The 23,737-nt window shown below is 51.5% G+C and overlaps 1 protein-coding gene across 1 annotated transcript; it reads right to left on the reverse strand.

The window, feature by feature from the left end:
- Nucleotides 1-921: 921 nt before the first annotated feature.
- Nucleotides 922-23,386, reverse strand: grin2db (glutamate receptor, ionotropic, N-methyl D-aspartate 2D, b). Its single transcript, XM_023830068.2, has 14 exons — nucleotides 23,178-23,386; nucleotides 18,081-18,628; nucleotides 17,573-17,839; nucleotides 16,898-17,226; nucleotides 15,941-16,055; nucleotides 13,273-13,478; nucleotides 13,002-13,170; nucleotides 12,443-12,596; nucleotides 11,989-12,114; nucleotides 11,349-11,578; nucleotides 11,111-11,271; nucleotides 10,450-10,637; nucleotides 7,077-7,309; nucleotides 922-4,101 (listed from the first exon to the last, which is right to left on the reverse strand). The coding sequence occupies exons 2-14, from the start codon at nucleotides 18,576-18,578 to the stop codon at nucleotides 922-924; spliced, it is 5,856 nt and encodes a 1,951-aa protein (XP_023685836.1). The 5' UTR covers nucleotides 18,579-18,628; nucleotides 23,178-23,386.
- Between the last annotated feature and the right edge of the window lie 351 nt (nucleotides 23,387-23,737).

Below are 23,737 nucleotides of genomic sequence, written 5' to 3' on the forward strand. Positions count from 1 at the left end.
GTAACTGGTAAATGGGAATAGGAAAAAAGGTAAGTAGTATCAATTTAAATTGCTACATCACTTTTTTTTCTTAATTTCTTCAAGTCTGTTTCCTCTGAACACAGTGACATCATCACAAATCTTGTAACAGTGATATATTCAGTGTTCCCCACTTCCGATTCCAGAACGGTGCGGAGACTCGGAGCCCTGCCAAACCAGTGTTTGGTCTGGGCAAGATGGTTTTAGCGAGCAGGGCACTGCTGTCCTCATTCCCATAGGATGGCAGCCCTGGGGTAACGCCACTGAAGCAGGTGTCAGCTGGACGTACAGATAGAGGCTATAACAGAGAGCGTGATGGTGTCACAGATCGCAGATGCCGTCACGGAAGATGAGGTGGGATGCTGGCAACCACTGATTCAATGGTGATGTTTCTTTTCTATTTAAAAAAATCACCTAAAAAATTAGCAGGCTCTTGTAGACAAACAGGTGCCCTGCAGCAGAATAATTTAGCTAAGGAGGGGATTTGAGGATGGGGGACTAAAGCTCATCCCATTCCGGTGCTTTTCTGAGGGTTTCCCAATCCATAGCACCCTGACTGTTACTGTGAGCGATTGCAGTGTTGCAGCTGGAGGAGCAGCGCAGAGGCAGAGCAGCGGCATGGACATCCAGTAAACCCACCATAGTGGGATTTTTGGAGCGAAGTAAACGTAGAACAGCGACTCGTTTTGTAAACGTGACATCATTGCTCACGGAACCTGCGATCAACATCCAGGCTTCTGACTGGATAAGAGGACGGATGACATCGCATTTCTTAGTTCTGATTGGAGAACAGACGTGGCATCTCTTTCATTTGAGCAGGGTGCATGTTTTCCCTCAGCCGAGTTCATAAGTTATATAAACAAGGTTTGCGGTCCTGTGTGCGTCTGCCCACCACGCTTCCTGTCATACTTCACTTTCCAGGCTGGAGAAGTGGGCGGAGCCTCTGCGGGAGCACAGGCTCTTGGCCTTGAGAGGCAGGTGTGGGGAGTAGAACCTCCGCGGCTGGGGCACAGAGCGCAGTCTCTGGTACTGCAGTTTGGCACTGGTGGTGGCCACGGCGGAGCCTTGAGAGGTACCCGTAGTGGGAGAGATGACAGGCGGGGAGGACGATGGGGGCGGCGGGATGGGAACCGGGAGGGAAGAGGACGATGGGGCAGGAAGTGAAGATGAGGGGAGGGCAGGGATGAGAGGCTGCGGAGGGGAGGGCGCCGGCTGAGGAGGGTGCTCGCTCATGGGAGTGGGCTGCGTGCTGAGGTTGGACTGACTTCCGGACTTGGCCTGGTTCGCTTCTGGTTTGGGGGGCAGCTTGGGCCGGGGGCCGCCGCTGAAGCTGTGTGAGTGGGGCAGCAGCTCCTCCTGGCTGTGGGAAGAGGTGGCGGCCCTCTTGGGGTGTGCACGCGGCCGGCTGTGAGGGTGCTGGCAGAAGCAGGCCGCCTCCCGCTCCCGGCTTCGCGCTTTGCCTTTGCCCTTCCCGCTGCCTTTCAGCTTCTTGTCCCCCTTCATCGGGAGCTTATCGACAGACCAGTACCTCCGTGGTGGTGGTAGGGCTGTGGGCAGGGGGGGCCAGTGTGATCCCAGCCCTCCGCTCCCACCCCCCGAACCCCACCCAATGCCCCCACCTGAGCCCCAGCCATCTCCACTCGCTCCCCATCCGTCTCCACGGCCTACAAAGAAGTCATCCCGACTGTTTACGCTGCCTCCTTTTTCCCTGGCAGGATAGGTCCCAAAAAACCAGCCCCCCCCTCCGATCCCCGAAGCACCCCCACCCACACTGCCCTCCCAGTACCGCTCAAACTGGCCGAATTCTCCCGAGGATCCCTCGTCAGAGTAGCTGTCCTCGGCCCTGGCCCTGTCCCTCTCTGACTCTGACACAGCTCTCCGCCCTCCTCCCCTGCGCCCTCGCTCCTCTGCCCTCTCCTCCTCCAGTTCCTCCTCATCCTCATCCTCATCTTCCTCGGAGTCCCACTCATGAAAAGACAGGCCTTCCCTGGTGTGGGCCCTGCCCCTCTCGTAATGCAGGAGCAAAGGCCGTCTCTCTGCCCCCTTGCCTCCGCCCTCCCTCTCGCTCCCCCCACTCCTGCGACGCTTTGATGATGATGGGAGGAGAGGATGAAGAGAAGAGTGCGGCCCGTCGGGGCTCGGGTCCCCACCGCTGCCTCCGCTCACCCAGAACTTGACGGATGCAGGAAGCTTGTTTAGGTTGGAGTAGCGCCTGCTAGTAGCCCGGTGTCGGGATTGGGAACGCGAGCTTTTAGGACGCCTATCCCGGCTCCTATCCTCCTTCTCCCTGTCTCCCCCTTCTCCCTCCCCCTCCCGCCTCCCTCTTTCACGGTCCCCTTCCCATGCCGACTCCCTGCTCAGGCCGTGATACTGTGCAGGGTAGGATGTATAGCCCTGTCCCACTCCCCCATCTCGATCCCGCTCACGATCCCGGTCCCCGTCCCCCTCTCTCTCCGCCTCAATGTCCCCGTCCTCTGGCTCAGAGCGCCTGCCCATCACCATACTCTTTCGTTTTTTTGTCTTCAGTGCCTTCTTCTTCTTCTTTTTCAATTTATGTCTCTTCCGCTCCCTCTCTCTCTCCCTCTCTCTCTCCTCTCTCTTCTTCTTCTTTTTGTTCTTTTTCTTCTTCTTTCTCTTCTCCTTCTCTTTCTCTTTTCGCCACTTCTTTTCACGCCTCCTCTCTGCGGCATCCGCCGCCTCTCCGCCCCGCTCCCTCTCTCTCTCCCCCCAACTGGCCCACCACTCCTGAAGCTGGGCTAGCTGGCTACCGCCTCTGTCACGCCCATGCTCCCTCTCCCCCCTGAGTGGGCGGGGCTTGCGTGGAGGAACAGGAGGAGGTGGGGGCCCATGGGTCAGTGAACGAGGGGAAATGAGTGACCGCTCCCGGTCACGCCCCAGCAACAGGCTAGACTCTTCTGTCAGCTCCTCCATCTCCTCATCCTCCTCCTCGTCCATCGCCTCCTCCCGATCTCTGGTGCTCCTTGAAGAGACTGAGGAGGCAGTGGAGGAAGGGGTGGTGGAGCGGGAAGATGATGCCGAAGATGAAGTAGAGGAGCTGGAGGTAGAGGAGGTGCTGGAGGTGGAGGTGTAGGGGATAGAAGGTGAGGGAGAGGGAGGAGTGTAGGTGGGGGAGAGGGGAACAGGTACAGGCAGTGGCAGGGAGGGGGAGTGGCAGCTTCTCCTTCTCCCCCCATCCCGTCCTCCCCCATGTCTTCCCAAGGGAAGGATATTCTCATACAAAGGTCCTCCAGAGTCCTTTGGCTTCTTGGGGCGTCGTTTTCTCCAGAAGGAGGAAGGGAGAGGGGGAGAGGGTTGTGGTAGGGGGGGATTAGGGGGCAAGGGGGCAGGTGCCTGGCTTTTAGGTTGCAGCCGGGGAGTGCCCAAGCCTTTAACCCCCTTCCCCTGACCTCCTCCACTGCCACCAACCACCACCTTCTTCCCCCCTCCATGATCCACACTTTTCTCCTGGTAGAACGCCATGCCAGCTGGTGGGGGTTGCGGGTGGCCCCTCTGGGCTGTTTTCGGGGTCTGGGAGCCAGCTCCTTGGGGGTCCACACAAGGGCCCAGGCCCTCAGGGTCTATTGGGCCATAGTACCGTTTGTATCCATCCAATCCCCCAGCACCTGCCCCTGCCCAGGTTGGAGCCACCTTTTGCGTGTATGGCCCTATCTCCGGCATTCCACTCCTTACACCCATCTGATTGGCTGTGGCAGTCTTGGGGATCCTCCAGCGGTCGACCACGGCCAGCCTCCGGTCGGGACGCGGAAGGAACGTAGAACATGGAAGAGGGGCACCCAAGATGGGGGTGTTTGAGGGCCCAAGGGCCGACCCTGAATGCGCGACTGCCGGGGGGGATCCTGGTAGAGGGGTCTTGTATGCCTGCTGCTGTTGCGGTTGCGGCTGCGGTGGCTGTGGTGGCTGCGGCTGCGGTGCCATGGCGATGGCAGGGTTGGCAACAGTCGTCGTGATGACATGAGGTTGGGGTGGAGGGACCCCCATGGCAGCATGGTGATGGGAGGGCAGGGAAGGTTTGATTCCTGCAGGGGCCGTTTCATCCTCGAAGCTGCAGCAGCTGTACATACCCTGAATGAAACACAGAACGGCCAGTGTGAGTCCCAATAAAGCGTCACACGCAGCGAGAACCTAGAAGCTGGCGACTTTACAGACTCTGTTACTCTGCCTCTCTGCCGTTTGCATCAGCATTGCACCACAACCGGAGCGCTCCGACATAAATGCTCCCCAAAACCCATAAGAAAGCTTTATTTGCATGGATCAGACTTGTGTCTGTATCTTCCCAAGTGTGCCTCTGTGCCTGTGTTTGCCCTTCAGTGACTCTGTCTCTCCGCTCCCTTTGTCGCATGCCGACTCTGCCCGCAGAGCCTCGACAAATTCGGCAGAGTCTGCAGGGGAAGCACCTGCCAGGCATACATCAAGAGGTGCGCTAAAGAAGGCGCCGCACTCCCCTCCAGCGGCCTTCTTATCCTCACAAGAGCCGCCCGGAATCCAGATTCAGCTCAGACCTGGGAGCCCGTTTACCTTCCAGTGAGGAGGGCGTTTCCTTTGCAAGGCATCGCTTCCCCTCATTATATTCACATCTGGTTGGCATGATTACATTCTCATGAGCCTGGTAACATTCTAGTGGAACCATTCAGCAGTCAAAACACGTGCACTGCTACAAATCAGCAGTACAGTACACTACACTCTCACACTGCTACAAATCAGCTATACACTCCAGTACACTGTCACACTATTACAAATCAGTAGTACACTATATTCTCACACTGCTACAAATCAGCAGCACACTATACTATACTCTCACACTGCTACAAATTATCAGTACAGTACACTACAATCTCACACCTCTATAAATCTGCAGTACAATACACTACAGTCTCACACTGCTACAAATCAGGAGTACAGTACACTGCAATCTCACACCTCTACAAATCAGCAACACAGTACACTGTGCTCTCACATTGTTTCAATTCTGTAGTACACACTATACTATCACAGTGCTACAAATCAGCAGTATAATAAGCTGCACACTTACAATAATAAGCATCAAGAGAACTGAGCACCACACTCTCACACTGCTAAAAATCAGGTGTACAGTACATCACGCTCTCACACTGTGAAAAATTAGCAGTACAATCAACACACTCTCACACTGCTGCAAATCAGCTGTACAATATACTATACTCTCACACTGCTACAAATTTGCAGTACATTACACCACACACTAAGAATAATAAGGGTTAAAAGAAATTAACACCACACTCTCGCAATAATAATCATCAGCATTGTAGTACACCACACTATCACACTGAGAAGTGTCAAGAGTACAGTACACCACACAATCACACTGAGAAGTGTCAAGAGTATAGTACACATGCTCTCACACTGTCGTAAGTCAAGAAAACAGTATGCCAAACTATAACACTGTTTAAAGTTATGAGTGTAATACACAACGTTCGCACACTGTTACAAGTCAGGAATACAGTACACCACGCTGTCACACTGAAAAGTGTTAGGAGTTCAATACACCACACTGTCACATTGAGAAGTGTCAAGAGTATAGTACACCACACTCTCACGCTGTTAAATGTCAGGAGTACAGTGCCGCAAGTTCTGATACTGTTAAAAAAATCATAAGTACAGTACACCACACTCTCACACTGTTATAAGCCACAATGCACAGTACACCACACCGTCACAATGACAAGTGCTAGAAGTACAGTACATCACACTGTCACACAGTTATAACTCAAGGGCACTGTATTTCACACTGTAACACTGATAAAAGTGAGGAGTACAGTACACCACAGCAATAGTCAAGTCAAGAGTACGGTAGACCACATTCTCACATTGGCAGCGTAAAAATACAAAACATACTTATTTTTTCCAACTAATTTTATAAGTAATATTCCTTTAATTACCTGGTGACAGCATAATACGCACATAATCACATTAAACCTATTGCATATCTGAATTTAAATAGAATTAGCATTATTTGAGGAATATGTGCAAAACGTATCTAAATAAATACAATTAAACATAATAATTTCAAAATATAATTAAGATCTATCAAGTCCCCCTCAATTATCATTTTTTTCAATAATCAGTGAAAGAATATAAAAGATTAGCAGGTATGTTTGTACTTTTGATATGTTCCCTTTATTTGATCATCCTTGAAACAAATAAATGTTAAATCAGTATTGAGCTTCATTCAGATTAATTACTTCAGTGCTCAAGGGCTAAGAATGATTGAACACAATTGAAACATGACAAATCAGCTCAATTACATGTTCAGTTTTACGTCATTTGAATCTTGAGGCTCATTCAGTCAACAGTTCAGTCAAGGATAATTAATTAGCAGTTCTGCTGGAACAAAAGGTACCATACACATACAAAAAACAGGATTAAAAATCCATGGGGTTCACAGAAGGCCAAACGTACATCTTCACAACCTAATAAAACCTGGGCATATAGTACATTACATTCTGTCTGCTCAACCTGCCAAAAGTACAGCACACTATACTCTGTCTACCCAACTGCCAAAAGTACAGCACACTATACTCTGTCTACCCAACTGCCAAAAGTACAGCACACTACACTCTGTCCACTCAACCTGGCAAGAGTACAGCACACTATAATCTGTCCACTCAACCTGCCAAGAGTACAGAACACTACACTCTGTTCACTCAAACTGCCAAGAGTACAGAACACTACACTCTGTTCACTCAAACTGCCAAGAGTACAGAACACTACACTCTGTTCACTCAAACTGCCAAGAGTACAGAACACTACACTCTGTTCACTCAAACTGCCAAGAGTACAGAACACTACACTGTGTCAACTCAACCTGGCAAGAGTACAGAACACTACACTCTGTCCACTCAAACTGCCAAGAGTACAGAACACTACACTCTGTTCACTCAAACTGCCAAGAGTACAGAACACTACACTGTGTCAACTCAACCTGGCAAGAGTACAGAACACTACACTCTGTCCAGGTGAGCTGCTGAAGGTGAGGAGTAGAGAACACTGGTACTACTCACCCTGCTGAATGCCAGGAGAAAGTCCAGTTTGCTAGAGGGCCCCACACAGTGACGTAGCCTCCAGTAGACCAGATGTTCCCAAGCAAAGACCAACAGACTCAGGCCCATGGCCACCAGCAGCATGTAGAAGACCCCCGCCATGTTGTCGATGTCCAGTTTGGAGCTCATCACCTCGATCTTGTCATTATGGCAGATCCCTGACAGCCAGAGGCGCTCCAGCATCTCAATCTCATCTGTGGAGCAGGGAGGGGGCAAGGGGGATGACAAGATTACTCAGCATACAATAGGTGCAGCCTGTACCCAGCACCATAAAGGAAGAGCTATGAGGTGAGCAAGGGAGGTCATCAAATTAACGAAGTGCTCTGGCTTCTTGTTTTCAGGTGTTCTATCTCTGTCCTATGATGCTACCCAATAAGTCTGACAAGAGCTAGAATATATGTTTGTCTGAATTGCCCACTGCTGCATTGTGGTAAACATAATTAATAGAGGGGAATGCTGGAATCAAGGACATGTGGCAAGAGGGAGAAATTCTGTCACCATGATGAAGAGCACGATGGGTTCCCCAGTTTACTGTGGGAATAGATGGAGAGAGGGCAGAAGAACCAAATTAAAAAATGGCAGAAACATAAAGAAAAATCGGGAGATCATAATCATTTAATTGTAGCGGTTAGTGGACCCGTGTGAGTCAGAACTTTACGGTTTTATATGACTCTTTTTTCTGGGCCACGGTTCTTCTCCTCAGTCGAAAGCCCGAAGGCTCTGAACCACCAAACAGGCCTCGCAGCACACAGTGGGCTTGCCTCTGTGTCTCAGCGGCGTAGAATAATGATGAGACCACATGGATCGTTGGAACAAGCGACTTTATTGTCCTCTCTCCGATAAAATCACAATATTAACTGAGTGAAACTGGTGGCGAACAGAACCTCCTTACATCATTTTTCCACACATACAGTAACAGAAAAGAGGCTGGAGAAATAGATAAGGGAAAAAAATAAGGAGGAAAAGGAGAATTTCAAAGACCACCCGCCGGTACGCTACTGCCACTACAGCATGGTTTATCAAGAAAGATATGAAAATAAAAGAAATCAGAAAGAGTACCCAGATCTCTTGATATTGCTAACAGTATTTAAATTGTTACAATAATATGCCTCACTGATTGTTATATACAGTATATCAGTAAAGTACTGTGGCACAGAAATTCTGCCTCAATTTCACTTACATTTTGGGAAATATTTTTTTTGTCTTTGCCGTACTAAATGGCATCTTTTAAAAACGGACTAATAGAATCAATCAATTTTCAATCCAGGGATTTTATTTTTATGGCAGGTTAATTTGCCTTTTAAAATAAATCACGCCACAGCTGTGTATTATGACCCGCCGAAAGCAAATTTTGCCAGTTGATTTCTGACCGGGGTACGTCTTTCTGAACGAAAGTGCCAAAACACATTTTTTAGGCAGCACTGCGTCTGCACCTTGGAGCCGACAAGCCACAAGCCACAAATCAGGGAGGAAATTCATGGATTCTTTACAGACAGCTGGGCCTGCAGATTAGTCACGCCATGGAGAATATCCGGCAGGTCATTCGCCAGCGTGCCGGCTGTCAGACTGAACCCTCCCGACTGACGGGACTGGTTTAGCACAGCTGGGCATAAATGTAGATTCTGGGTTAAACTCAATATCACTACTAAAATTATTTTACAAGCAGACACCCCAATTTTCTCCATTGTACAACTATGAATGTCTCCATTTTAAAACATTGGCTGGCTACTCCGTCTTGAAATCTGGTGACTCGAATAATCTGAAAACCAAAGGGCCACTGACGTCAAAGTGCCACAGTCATTTTGGGCCACAGCTGGGCTGCTGAAAAGGTATCGAGGTCGTCACTAACAACACAAAGACTGATGGCTGAAGCGGAGGGCACAGGTTCCCTTGACTGACACCTCATGGACGGGTGGTGAAATAGCACAAGACACTGTTACTGGGGATACAGCCGTGCAGCCAGACTTGGCCCGGATAATAATATGAGTGACACAGATTAATAGCAACAAACATGAATCCATCAATCCCTTGTACCCATAGAGGGCGCTGCAGAGCTTGGAGCCTCAGGACGCAAAATCCTGGCAGTATGAAGGGACACTCTCGAGGGCGCATTAATGCATGGGCTAAAGCCCAAAGGTCTCTTCTTAAAAGGGGCCTCAGCTAACCTTATTTGATGGTGTGTTTTAATGCACCCACCCAGCCCCAAGGCGACACCTTTTACGGTCGCCACCCCCCTCCCCGGTCAACAGCTACACCACTGTAGGAAATAGTAGGACGACGCGACAAGACGAGTAGCCCAGGGTCCTGTGACCAGGCTAATATTCCACTGCAGCTCATCATCCTCTGTGCTGCACTCTGAGTCCTCATATAAATGTATAAGGGCAGATGGCATGTATGACTAGCAAAGACCATTACTGTGTAATCCAAAGGTTGTTAGTTCTAAACCCAAGAAAAGCCATTGCGTAAAACTAATCTGAATTGTCCCAGCACAATCTCTCCGGGTCTCTCTGAATAAAACACAATGCACACAGGAATTTGGGAATATCAAGGCTGGTTGTAGGATTGCTGTAACAGGATATGTACTGCCATTCCGGTTCTGTGAGCACAGAAAGAACAGATCCTTTTTCTCATAATCCCGCTTAGCACTTAAGAGCCAACGGTACCTTTATCTCTTAGCAAAAGAAAACGTGTTTTGTTGCAGACGACGCCTGAATCATGCGAGTCCACTTTTCGCTGTCCGTCTGAACGGTCCACTGATCCCCTTTCTGGGACTCGCCGTCACACGGCTGTGTCGTCTAATAGAATTTGGCATCAAATAACTACATTATCAATGTTTAAGCAGTCAAACCGGCGCGGGGCAGCTGGAGAGGGCTTTGTAGCTCACGCCAGGCAGCGGCGAAGCTCATCCCAGGCCCCAAAAGCAGGCCAACGAGGGGTGGGCCGCAGGCTGACAAATATGAGCTTCAGACCAGCTCGGCTGATGGAAGCCATATCCTCGTGTAGGAAATCTGTACTCCGTTATCGGTATATGAGGCGGGAAAACGGACAAGTGCGGCTATGGGAAAGATACTGTCATACTCTGATTCTCTGTGACACCTTCATTATTTCCAATATGTTATCTTAATCTCTCGATTTCAGGGCATCCACATGAGCCATAAAACATCTGCCGGAACTGCGATAATGGGCTCACGAGCGTCGCCGCCTTATCGAGCCTTTGAGGAAAGAAGCAGGAAGGCAGACGTTTGCACTTCCCCGGCGTTACTCTAAATAAATGCCCACGCTGGCTTCACGCTCCAGCTCTCTCTCCATCACTCCATCTCTGTCGCTCTCGTACCGTCTCCCACCAGCTGGAGCAGGGCGAGGTCCAGGGGCCGTTTCCAGCGGGAGTTCTTGTGCAGGGCGATGCCGTAGCCGGTGGTGGCGAAGACCTTCCCCGAGCCGATGGTCATAACCTTGCAGCCCTCGTCCTTCCTGGCCATGTAGTTCAGGACGGCGGCGTCGTAGATGAAGGCGTCCAGCTTGCTGCACAGACGGACAAAGGGGGGGCATTTTACAGCGAGCAGTAAGGGGCGTTGGAGAGGGAACCATGTGTAAAATAAAGCGAGGGAAGCAGAACGGGAGATGGGGGGCTTACAGTTTACACGGCACGGGTATTTAGGGAACAACAGATGAGGCGGAACGGGGAAGATTTCTCCGGTAATGACAGTAAGAGGCAGCGGAAAGCCCTGGTTTATCAGCTAGCCGTGCAGCGTGGAGACACCGGGGAGGAGGGGATCGAGAAAGCGGGAGGAAGAGCTCCGAGCACATCAGCGTCGCACGGAGAAGCGGAGTGGGGACATGTGACGATGACATAATCCGTCAGAGTGGGGGAACGGAGAGGATTAGCATGGGCTGGAGATGTCGGGGGGGATTTAGACAGAGAAGAAGGCAATAAATACGGAGATGCCGAGCGATGGAGGAGTGGCAGGTGGGTGTGAGGCAGACGCAGCACTGACCCGGTCTTCAGGTTAGTTATGGCCTCCTCCACCCCCCTCTGGTTGTATTTGACCATGTACTGGTGCATGTCCGGGTAGTTGCTGCGAATGTTCTTCTCCGTGCTGCCATTGGGGACTGTTCCGAATTTGAGGGGGGGGTATTGCTCCGTGGGGTGCTGGAACTTCGAGGGTGCGGAGAAGAGTGTCAGCAGACGCAAAGCACCCGCCCGGCCCCCCACTTTGCCCGGGCAAAGCCTACCTTTCTGTCACTCAGTCCGGAAACGGTGTCTATGTATTCCTCCTGGATCATGAACGCGGCCAGGTTGGCGGTATAGCTGGCCAGGAAGATGACGGCGAAGAAAGCCCACACCAGCACCATGATCTTGCTGGTGGTGCCTTTCGGGTTCTCCACGGGGACCGAGTTGTTAAACACCAGCGCCCACAGCAGCCAGATCGATTTCCCAATGGTGAACTTGGATCCACCCGCCTCTGGAAGTAGGAGGGAGCAGTGGTGGGGGTGGGGGTGTTGGGCAGCGGAGAGGGGGCAGGGGGAGGGAGCAACGAACGTAGAGGTCAGTCTCTGTGGGATATGCTCAGCTGTCAGTCACAGGGCAAACCGCAGGCGACGGACACGTGTGGGATCAAGCGAAGGACGGCGGATTGAAATACAACTGGGGAACAGGGAAGGCATAGTAAGAAACACAGCAGCGCTACATAATGCATGAATCCATCCGTATTCAGAATGCTGGTGCATCACAGCACTGAGAGAGAGCTACCAGCGAGCCAGTGGCCACGAAAACAAGCAGCAGAGCGCCGTCACCCTTATCCATCTCCATAAGGATGGTGGCATTAATGATCACAGCTGGGATTGTGGGGGAGGGGGCGGTGGTTGCTCTCACTCTTGCCACTCTGCAGGCTGCGGTTGTACCCGACAGGGCTGAAGAACTCGAAGATGAACACAGTTACCGCGACCACAGTCAGACACATGACGAACATCATCACCCATACGGCCGGGCTGTACGGCTCTGCAAAAAAACAAAAAGCAGAAAGAGGGCATGCCCCGTTGAATGCTGGGAAACTGTCCACCAGCTACTGGCTACACTGGTTTCAGAATACCTGCAAAATCTATCCCTCCACCCCCCCCCCCCCCCGACACTTTCAGTCGTCTGCTATGGTACCCAGTCAATTAACATCCCTCTCTCTCTTTGTCAGTAAGAGCAAATTTAATGTGGACTCGACTCAGCAGCGACCATTATGGCGGCCTTCTTTATTGCTGCATAAAGTGCAGGTTGTAGCGATCAAAGAGCATTTAAACCCTCGACCTGTGCCCCCCCCCCTCCCCCCAACACTTACCGAGGAAGGCGGAGGGGGACACGGTGCCATTGCTCCGGGAGACCATCACACTGATGCCTGTCTCCACAAAAGGCACGGAGAAGTCCACCACTTCTGATCTCTCCTCGTTGATGGTCAGCGAGCCGATGGCCATATCAGCACGCTTGTACACCACCTGGTGGCCGGCACGAGAAACTGCAGCTGAGCGAAACTCGAGAACGTTTCAGCGGTCAGCTGGGTGGCGTGCCTCTATAGACTGACATCAACAGCCTGGGAGGCATGTAATCATGGGAGAAAATCGCCAGATGTTAGTGTGAGCATGAGAGGGGCTACAGCTGGAATGTCAACGGTGCCATGATGGTGAACATCCCATACTGGCAAACAGCACTATGAAAACCCAGAAGAGATTTAGTACTCACTCTCTGTGACATCAGGTAGATCCCTCTGCATAAACGTACACAGGCCAGAATTATGAAACTATGATACCTGTTCTGGAGTTAAAATTCTGTTCTGCATGGGGAGAGATGTATTCACCTGCCAAATGATTTTTAAGTAATTACGAAAATAATTTGACCCTGACCTCTCCCACCATGCCGTTCCACACGCCGTCGATCTTCTTGCCATGCTTCCCATTGGTTACTAGGTAAAGGTCATAGGTGAAGCCCACGATCCTGGCCAGTCGCTTGAGGATGTCAATGCAGAAGCCTTTACAGCACTGCTTCATGGGGACCATGCCCTCCATGGCCACACTGATGGCAAAGAGGGGAAAGGCGGAGTGAGGGCAGGGAAAGACTTAGAATAAGGAGCACCGGCTGGAGTAGGGGGGATGGCTGGCCCGAGGCTCTGCAGACCTGTCGTTGAGGGGCTTCCGACAGGGAACGGAGTCACGAATGCAGGTGCCGGATGCAGGGTCCGCAGGCTCCACGATGACAAAGGGCCTCTCCTCCAGTGTGACCACCCGCAGGTGCTGCGCATCATCCGGGGGCTGCAGGAAGGGTCCGTAGCGAGACCAGGCCGGGTAGCGGAGCCGCAGGATGCCATTCTCCCACCAGCCCACCTTGGCGGGGACAAACAAACAGACCCAGAATGCGTGAGGGAGGGTGTAGGGGGAGGGGGAGTAGCCACAGTTTAATAGCCTTTAGCCACAGTGAAAAAGCCCTATAGCCCTAGTAATGCTCTATAGCCCCAGTGAAATAGCCTATAGCCCCAGTGAAATATCCTATGGCCCCAGTGAAATATCCTATGGCCCCAGTGAAACACCCTATATCCCTAGTGAAATAGCCTATGGCCCCAATATAATAGCTTAGAGCACCAGTTTAATACCCTACATCCCCAGTGAAATAGGCTGTGGCCCCAATGAAACAGCTTAGAGCTCCAGTGAAATACCCTATATCCCCAGTGAAACAGCCTATGGCCCCAATGAAAAAGCTTGGAGCCCCAGTGAAATACCCTATAGCCTCAGTGAAATAACCTACTGCCTAAGTGAAATAGCCTATAACCCCAGTGAAAATACCCTGTAGCCCCAGTGAAATACCCAATGGCCCAAGTGAAATACCCTATAGCCCCAGTCATACCCTATAGCCCCAGTGAAATACCCTATCAGCCACACTCAGAGTCATGTGGCAGATCCTTATAAAAAAATCCTTTTTATTACTATGGCAGGATTTGATTGCTCTAGTGAGCAATCAATAATGCTATAAAAAAAATTGGAATTATTTTTAATAAACCGATACACAATAAGACAATAAGGTTCCTAAACCCAGTTGGGAACGAGATGCTTAGGATTGAGTTAGGATGGCTAATTAAAAGAGATTAAAAGGCCGAAATCAGCGCTCCGAGACTCTGACAGGCTGCCAGCAACGGCAAGACCCAGACCTCCAACAGCGGGGACGGGCGATGCAGCAGCACGGAACGTGCCGGAATTTAAATAAGGGGTTAAGCTAAAAGACGCCATCACAGGTATTCTGTGGCATAATCCACCTGATTAAGTCTGAATGAATCGCCGAGCTTGGAAAGTACTCAGCTGTAATCTCGTTCAGCTCTGAAGGCGTGTGTTTACCCCCCCCCCCGCTGACTGTGCTCATGCCCGACCCCTGTTGCATTGCAAATATTTACTGTCTCCCGTGTCCGACGTGTTATTGGCAGGGGAGGAATTGAATCAGGCCAGGGTGAGGAATTTTCCTTTGCACCCCTCCCCAGAAGGTAGTCTCTGCACCTCTCACCAGCCATTAAGAGGGACTACACGCTGAAACTTGTCCCGGGTGGGATTTCTGCTATCTGTCAATCACCAGCCTGGTTTAGCCCAAAGGGAACCAATTAAGTGACCAATGGGAAGCCGGTCAACCCAATCGCTGACTGACAGCCTGCCGAGGCTGAGGAGCCTCATTCATGCTGGAGTCCCGCTGCCTCTAATCTTACGGGCTGGCGCATTCCAGCGGCGTGGAGCCACAGCACCACACCCGCTGTCCCCATCCAGGCCGGCATGCGGCTAGCGAGCGAGCGGCGCCGCATCCGGGCCCAACTAGTCACCGCAAGAAAACCCCCACCGCCGCTCAATGGTGGGGCAAGGCTCCCGGAGACCGTTAAGCTGGGGCATGGTGACCCAAGGCCAGTCTGAAAGCATCCATCCATCTTCTAACCACTTAGCCTGGTCAGGGTGATGGGGGGTCTGGAGGCTCTCCCAGCAGCATAGGGCACAAAGCAGGGGACGTCCAGCCAGGCCTTTGCTGGGCACATACACAGTCAGATGCTACAGACAATTTGGAGACACCAATCTCTGGACTGTGGGAAGAAACTGGAGTTCCAGGAGGGAACCCATGTGACCAGGGGGAGAAGACGGCAACCCTGCTCACACAGAGCAGGCAGGATCTGAACCCCCTAGCCTTCTACGTGTGAGGCAACGATGCCACCAGCCGCTACGCCATCTAGCGAAACGACAAAAGACTGCACAGATTGTCACTAGCAAAAGATTAACAAAATGACATTTGCATCTGTTTATCTGTCTCACGCTGACGACGGGGGTGGGGGTGCGGATCAAGCCTGGTGACTGGATGGCTAACCATGCGTGTAATAAACTGCCAGATCAGACAAAAAACACTGCAGATTTTTTGTTGACGTTCCCTCCCCAGGTAGTCAGACCCCCCCCCCCCCACTCCGACAGGGACCGGAATAAAGCTCTCACACCCATTCAGCCCCCACCTCCATTGTCGTGCTCCGATATTAACTTTCCACGTCCCATCAAATATATTGCCGGTGACACATTTCAGCTGATGCGCTTTTAAATAATCAGCGGTGAAGAGCATTATTAAACCGAATAAATAACGAGAGCTGTGCAGGCCCAGAGGAGGACTTTGAGAACGACAACAAAAGCGGCTGAAACTTGCCATCTGATAGCTCATTAGCATTCTGGGTCGTCCTCCCAGCAGCTCGGCAGCAAATGGCATCCGCACACTATGCCATTTACCGCTGTGCTCGGATCCGGCCATGGGAAGCACCCCCCCCCCCAACCCCAGGACTCACCTCCTCCCAGCCCCTCCCAGGTGTGTACGAGATGACGTCTAAGGACGGGTTGGCCAGGTAGCCGTCGTTGTTGAAGGAGTAGTCCCGGCCGCCTAGTGTTATGTTACTGAAGAACCTGAAATTTAAACAGGCAGGTGGCGAACGGCTCAAACAGAGAGGACGGACCTGTAGGGAGCCTCCCATTGGCCCGACGATGGAATTCAACTGGACAGCCGAAGGCCCTGAATGCGTGTAGGTCCTTCTGAGCACACGTGGAAAGTTAAAGCAAAATTTAACAATATCTGACTCCAATTTAATTAATGACTTATTTAGAATCTTTTAGTCATGACATTTCTGTTATTCAGATTCTTTCTGGGCTTTCCTTACTAATGCTTAACCTTCATTCGTTCCGGGTGGTGGAGACACACCGGAATCACCTTGGCCGGTAAGGCGATCCACAGATCTGCTACGTAGGGCTCGGTTCAGAGGTTATGGGATCGCAGCAACTAACACAATGTCAGCTTAGACGGTGAATAGGGCTCAGCGGTTCTCGGAGGATCAGCCCATGCCAGTGATATTCTAACTGCATGCAGGCAGGCTGACTTTACTGCATCACCTCAGGCAAGTGCCATGGTTAACTGAACCAGACAGGCTGTAGATTAAGGGCCCAATAGCGCGTTAATTTCGAAGGAACGGCGAGCCATTTTATCTCATCGACTGGACATCAGCGACAGCCGATAAACGGCACCACAATTGTTAATGTCTTATTCCCCCTTTTTAATTGCAGGCGCTTTAAGCGCATTCAAAATTTTCTTTCTCTCTCAAAATTTATATTTTTAATTTAGAGAACCCTGGTGTTAAAGCTTTTTTTTTCATTCTCTCAGTTTTATCTTGTTCTTTAGAGGCCTATCAGTGAGTTTGAAAGTAAGTTGGATATAAAACTGTCTTTTTTTAAGGCGGCGATGCGGCGGTGGGCACCTTATCCGGTCGGGCACTCTCTGGGTGTGGTTGTAGTCCGTCTGACAGTTGCTGACGAAGTTGAGCCCCCCTACGGCGCCGTACTCCTTCCTGAGGGCGGCGGCGCCGTGGGTGAGGACCAGCACGCCCCTGGCGATCCTCCGGCGCGGCTCGTCCCTCCAGCCCTGGGGCCTGACGGCGAACAGAGCCCTGGGCAGCCCCTCGAGGCCCAGGCCGGTCAGGGCAGGGCCCACCGCGAACCACATGTGTGAAGGCCCCGCCTGACCGGCTGCCCAGGCCGCCCTGAAAACCAGCTCCGCCTCCTCCTGTGAGCAGTACAATAGGCGCACCTGGGGGCAGATGGGGGGGGGGGGGGGGGGCACAGGAAGCACCATTTTAGGAGAAAACGGCTGAGAAAAATGGCCTGCGTACGGCATGGCTCCGGGAGCCCAGGGGGGCGGCACTCGTTAGTGCTGAGCACCTGGGAGATTGCGGATAAAAAACATGGACAGAACACTTTCAATCCAACCCGTTTGCAGGAATGGGCGAGAAGCAGAGACAGGCCCATAAAAAAGGCATCTAATCAAAAGCAGAGAAGAAAACATTCATTATGCAGTGATCTGATAACTAAAAATGGCTCCGTGTTGCTAACAGACAAGGAGGGGTCGGGGTGGGAGCACCCAGGTCGCTCCTCACCTGCGCCTCATTCTCCTTCAGGAGCCTCCTGGTGCGGGTGCCTCCCGGGTCGTCGGTGAGATTCAGCATCACTACGCTCCTCTTCTCCCAGCCAATGAAGGAGTCGTCTGTCAGGCCCTCCACGATTGACAGGAAGTCCTGGTAGCCATGGTGACGGGTGGTCACAACCGAGAAGGCCGTCCAGTCGTACTCCTCCAGCACCTCAAAGATGACCTCTAACTGGAGGGCCGTGGAGGAGCTGAACTGGAGATAGATGGAGCCGCTCTCCTGTGTGGGAGGACAGTGGTATCCGTTCTGATGATGCAGTAGGAGCACGCAAGTTTATTTTTTTTTCTCTCTGGGTGATGACCTTACAGCTAAACCGAAGAAGAAGGAAGTTCTGTCTACTGGGAAAAGATTAAAGCCCCGTGTGCTCTTTTTTCCAAATAATGGCTGGTAACGGGTTCATCTCCCCTGGGTGATGTGTTCATGCACAAACCCATCATCACGGCCTGGCTTCATATCATACCTGCGGCATGCGGCCCAAGCCGGCACCGCCGCCCACTGCCACGATGGGGAGTCCCGTCTGGGCGGACACGAACTCCAGCATGGGCCCCAGGGGACTGCGGGGGGTGAGGCGCTCCTCCTCGTAGACCAGCCCCTGCAGGGGGCGCGAGGCCATCAGCTCGCACAGCTGCAGCAGCAGGGTCCGGGGGCTGCTGTCGTTCACCGCCAGCCAGATCACATTGGCTGAGCCCCACTGTGTCACCACGCTGTCCCCGAGACTGCTGGAGACTCTGCCAGAGCTCATACCCGGGTACAAGACCCGGCCTCCGCTCCCAGCACCTTGCGTGCCCATCCCCGTGTCGGCATGCAGCGACGGCCCTGCATTGATGACAGCGATGTTGAAGTTGCCGGAAGACCCAGGGTCTCGTTCCCTCTCCCGGGGACGGAGCAAGAGGGTGGGATTGGGGCTGACAAGCCCAGCCCACATAAGAAGGCCCAATAGGAGAGAGAGATTTGGCATCGCTGCCAAAGAGAGAAGACTGAAGACGGGCCAGGGACCAATACAAGTACCTGGAAGAAACAAAGTGCTTGCATTAGGATCCTTACGGGTCAGGGAGCGGAGGAAGAGTAATATGCTTGGCAGAGAGCGAGAGACATCGGAAGAGAAGTGATGACGATAAAATTGGGAAAACAAAAGGCTAAACGAGCATTTTTAAAGCAGAGTCAGCGTGAGAGACGGCGGTTAACAAGGCCCCCACGACGATGGAAAACTCGTGCCATTTTAAATACAAGCCAAACATCAAGAGCTCATATATATAACGCATAAGGCCGACACACAGGGGTTAATACAAGACATATGCACACGCACACACACACACACACACATCTTAGCAAATTATTTTCAATTTACTTCCCGTGCCAATACCCCCCCCCCACTTCTCTTTCCCTCTCCCAGCCTCCCCCTCAATCTCCCCCCTCCATGTCTCTCACTGTTTTTCGTGACTTCAGGTGCTAACGCAATTGCTTTGAATCAGGGAGCTTCCGGACATAATATTCTGTTTCTCTTGCCCGCTTTCTTTCCCCCCCTCCCCTCTCTCTCTCTCTCTCTCTTATTTTTCTTTCTTATTTTCATCCCCTTTTCACTCTTCTCCTCTCCCTCTTTCGCTCTCTCTCTCGCTCCCTCATTTCACCGGTCTTTTGACCCTGAGGAGTCCTTTGAGGAAAAAAAAAGCGGAGTGGAAAGGGAAGGAGAGATGAGGATGTTTTGAGCAGAGGTAGGCAGCCAGGGGGAACAGAAAGACAGGAGGAAGGAAAAAATAAAGGGGGGGAGCGGAGGCAGAATGAAAGAGGAGTGAAACGAGATGAGGTAGAGAGGATGAACGATAGGCAAGATGGGACACAAGGAGGTAAATGTGAGTGAGTGAATTAGGGAAATCAGGGAGAGAAATATTGATCACTGGGATGTGGATACGTGTTTGGCTTAAAGAAACAGACAGCTGAGCCCCCAGTAGTGGAAATAAGAGAGAGAATGAAAAAGACGAGGGACAGTATCGTATCATTCATCACTGGACGAGGCTGGGATTCATTCAGCCATTGATGTTTTTACTTGATGGTAATTTACTATACTCGGAGTGAGGGGATGAGAGTGACAGGGCGCCCCCTGCTGGTGGCCAAACAGCACAACCACAAGCGGTACACCGTGTCCTCTTTTAAAATAGCGCCATGGCTGTGTTGCAGCACATCTGCCGGGCCGTGCGGAGGCATCACACCACCGGGTGCTTGGCCGCCCTCAGTAATAGCGCCACATTCTGCGTGGCAGAGGGAGCAGTGATCCGTGGCCGAACGCATCACTGTAAACAGCACCCCCCGTGACACGCGGCTCCGGTCCGAGAACCACCTCCAGCTGCTAAATTAGCTGTTAGCAGGTTAATCAGGAAGCTGCCCTGACGTTTCACCATGAGCTGTTTACGGTGCCTTTGGCGTCAGACGAACCACGGTGTGGAGCTGTTACATGCGCATCCTGTTTTTGGGTTCCGGTCGTTCACAGGGTGGTCATGTTATCCCCGGGCTACTGAAAGGAGCCCCCACTACCTCTCCTGGGAAATGGCTGCTATTTAACAAGTGCATGTATCCCCTGCCAGTCACGTGGTGGGTCCTGGCCCAGCGATCGTCCCCAAAACGTTATACATGGGGGTGGGGCCTTCCTTTATCATCCTCGTTCTCATCCTCCGGCGAGCCGCTGTCTGAATCTGCTTAATGAGGCACCGGAGGGATGCGGGCATGCCTCTCACACCAGCTGACAGCCCCACGTGGGGCGTGTGAATGAAAGCTCGCCATCCACCCGGCCCAACAGAGCCGAACGCTGTGTCCTCTGTTCCTGAGGCACCTGGCGGGCATGCAGGTCAAATCGAAAGTCAGAGTCGCACAGAATGCCACTGGACATGTCACCTGCACCGCACTGCCTGTTTACTTAACACCCACGTACACTCGTATGTATATAAGGAGCTGCATGTTTGTGTGACCACACAGGGAACACAGTGCCATCGACACGACGGAAAGCCGGCATTTCCGAGAAGCGCGTGTGGCGTGCGTGCATCCGCCGGCGCCCCTGGACTCGGAAGCGCACGCCGTGGAATGCTGCCCGCCCGCCCACCTGCCCACTTCTGCGTCGATGGGCTACCCATGAATATTCATGAAGCATTTCTTGTTATCTCTAGGAAAGGAGCAATTAAGCATGTGTCTGGTTACATTTCTGAGCCCGAGTCTCCACCATTGCGCTGACATCGCGGCATCGCTTCCATAATCCTTCACCTTTTCTGAATCCTAACTTCTGTTGTTGTCTTTCAATCCGTGCGTCACCATTATGAAGCACGATGGTGTAAAAGCCCAGCCTTCTTCTAACTTTTCTCCACAGCACCCCCTTGAGACAGGGGCACAACTTTGCCACAAAGATGTTCATAGACCGACATCAACTGCCATAGTTTGTATCCATGCAGTCTGATACACCGGAGGCTGCAAAGCGAGGGTAGCGAAGTAATCTCTTTAAAACAGCAGCTTCTGATCTCGTTAACGACTAATTGATGTTCCGTGTTAACGAGCTTTACCTTAATTAGTCGCATTAAAGCGGAACAAAAGGGGTGTCCGCCCGTCCCCGCCGCATTACATAACAGCTGCGGTGTTAAGGAGATGCTGGGGAGAAGCACAAAGGCGATGGGGGAAGCAGGATGAGCCAGATGTGGATGGCACACGTCAGCTAGGATAACAGGACCCCGCATGCGGGGGGGGGGGGGGGGGGAGTGCGGGAACGACACCGGATGCAAAGAGAAAGTGCAACATTCCACACGGTTGAGCCAATAAGCAGAAAGTGAAAGGTACTCGCAACGCCAACATCCCTACAGCTCCATTTCCTCTCTGTCCTCCCGCTGCTAAGCTCTGCTTGGCCTCAGCCCCCCACCCCTCTCCATCTCTTACCCCCCTCTCCCACTCTACCCCCCCACTCCCTTGCATCCCTTCCCTCCACCACACACAGCCCGGAGTGCGGCGGAAGGCAGACTGACAGAGCGAGGCTGTATCGACACCGAACGCAGCGCATTATCGGGAAAGCGTGCACCGCTGCAGTGTTGCGCCTGTTGTGTGTGTGGGTGTGTGTGCACGCGCCTGTATGTGTGTGTGCACACACCTGCGTGTGTATGTGTGTGCATGCCAGCACCTGTGTGTGTGTGCCTGCATGTGTGTGTGTGCACGCACCTACACGTGTGCGTGCATGTGTATGACGCACCTGCATGTGTGTGTGTTGATCACCAACCACTGCATTCACTGTACAGAAAAATTAAATGGGTAAAGAATGTATTTCCTCCTTGTGCAGCTAAGTGTCTCTTTAATAAAGTCAGTAGGATTGATTCATGGTTTCAGGCTTTGATTAGAGAGGGGACTCTTGCAGGACAAAGCATTAAATCACAGATGAAAAGATATAACCTTGTGTAGGATGTGGGTTCAGGACCTGCTGTCCTGTATCCCACGGTCAGCTTAGAATAATCCTCATGACAGCGCATTTTCATACCTGGCAATACTAAGGCCACCAGGCCCACTGTTACGGCTGACCCAGGCCGGGGTCCCTAGACCATAAAACCCGAGACACGCTGGGCCTTTGGCAAGTCAGGGCTCAGAGGCTTTAAGGAAGCGCTGCATTGGAGTATCAGAATGACAGATCGCCAGACTGCAGACTGAAAACAAAATACATATATATTAACATTGGGTCTATTCATTTTCGTGCATTCGGACAAGGTAAAAGAAATAACCGCACGACCAAATGTCAACACCTTACGTGGTATAGACTATTGGTTTCGATCACATTTCTGAACGGTCAGTCACGGGAAGTGGTTCTCCATTGCTCTGATTATTTCTAATGCGTACATGTATAGCTCGGCATAAAGTTGTCCTTTTTCATAATGAATTATCCATCTCATTTCATGCAGAGACAGACATAGACCCCTGATGGGTGTCCGGTAAGAAGCTCGATGGCAATGCTGGGAAAGTTGCAGTGACCTGCCACATACCCACAGATGTGGATTAAACGCAAAGAAAAGTACATCGCCACAGATACTCATTTCCTGAAAATTCGTGTATATTAATACATGAAGAAACCTGATGCATACCGACGCTTCTGCCAGCTCAATCAGGGAAGCAGGCGGTTATTCGGCGACCTAAACTTATTGACAATCAAATGCATCTGCTAAATTTGTTGCGGACTCTATGCGTGGGTGTGTGTGTGAGGGGGTGCGCGCCCCTGTGTGTGTGTGTTTGTGCATGTGAGAACGGGACCGTGTGTACGGGTGCATGTATGGCTCTATGAGCGTGTGCGGTGTGACACAGCGCTCGAGAGTATGCACGCGCAGCAATGACAGAGGGGTCAAAGCCCAGATCCCCGGCCGTTTCCACCTCTCCCCGTCCATCCCTCCTCATAGCACAAGTCCGGGCGAGCGCCGACACCAGACACCGCAATTTCATTCCTCATTGCCATTCATATTGTTTTGGGCCAGTCCGGGTGTTTATATATTTTTAATAAGCCCAAAAGAAAAAGAGCCGCAAATGCATGGAAAATAATTAAACATATACTTACTATTTTTCACGAGCCTGTTCCCTCTCTCTTCCTTCGTCTCTCCATCCTAATCACATCTTTTTTTCTGAGGTATCCTTTATGCAGTTTTCCACTGGAAATATACACACATATATATATATGTGTGTTTGTATATGTCTATATATATATATATATCTAAATATAAATTCTACATGCATTAAATTTCTCGATCTCTCTACCTATCCCTCTCACCCTCCCTCTCTCTCTCCTCTCTCTCCCTCTCCCTCTCTCTTTCCCCGTTCTTTTGTTAAAATTCAGTATATGCGCCCCGTCACCTAGCAACCGTCAACCCCCCCCCACCTCCTTCTCTCTCTCTCGCTCCATCACTAGCGACACGTGTTGAATGCTAAACTTACCGGTGTAGAAAAATATTAATAAAACGTAGCCTTTCTTGCTCACGTATCATAATAGAAAATAAATATTTACTAGGCGCAGTCAGCTGTGTTTCTCTCGATCCCCCACACCCCCTCTCTCTCACACACGCCCTTTGCACCACACACACATAAATATATATACACACACACATACCTCCACCCGCCTGT

Source organism: Paramormyrops kingsleyae, chromosome 9 (genome assembly GCF_048594095.1).
Source record: "Paramormyrops kingsleyae isolate MSU_618 chromosome 9, PKINGS_0.4, whole genome shotgun sequence".
NCBI lineage: Eukaryota > Metazoa > Chordata > Actinopteri > Osteoglossiformes > Mormyridae > Paramormyrops > Paramormyrops kingsleyae.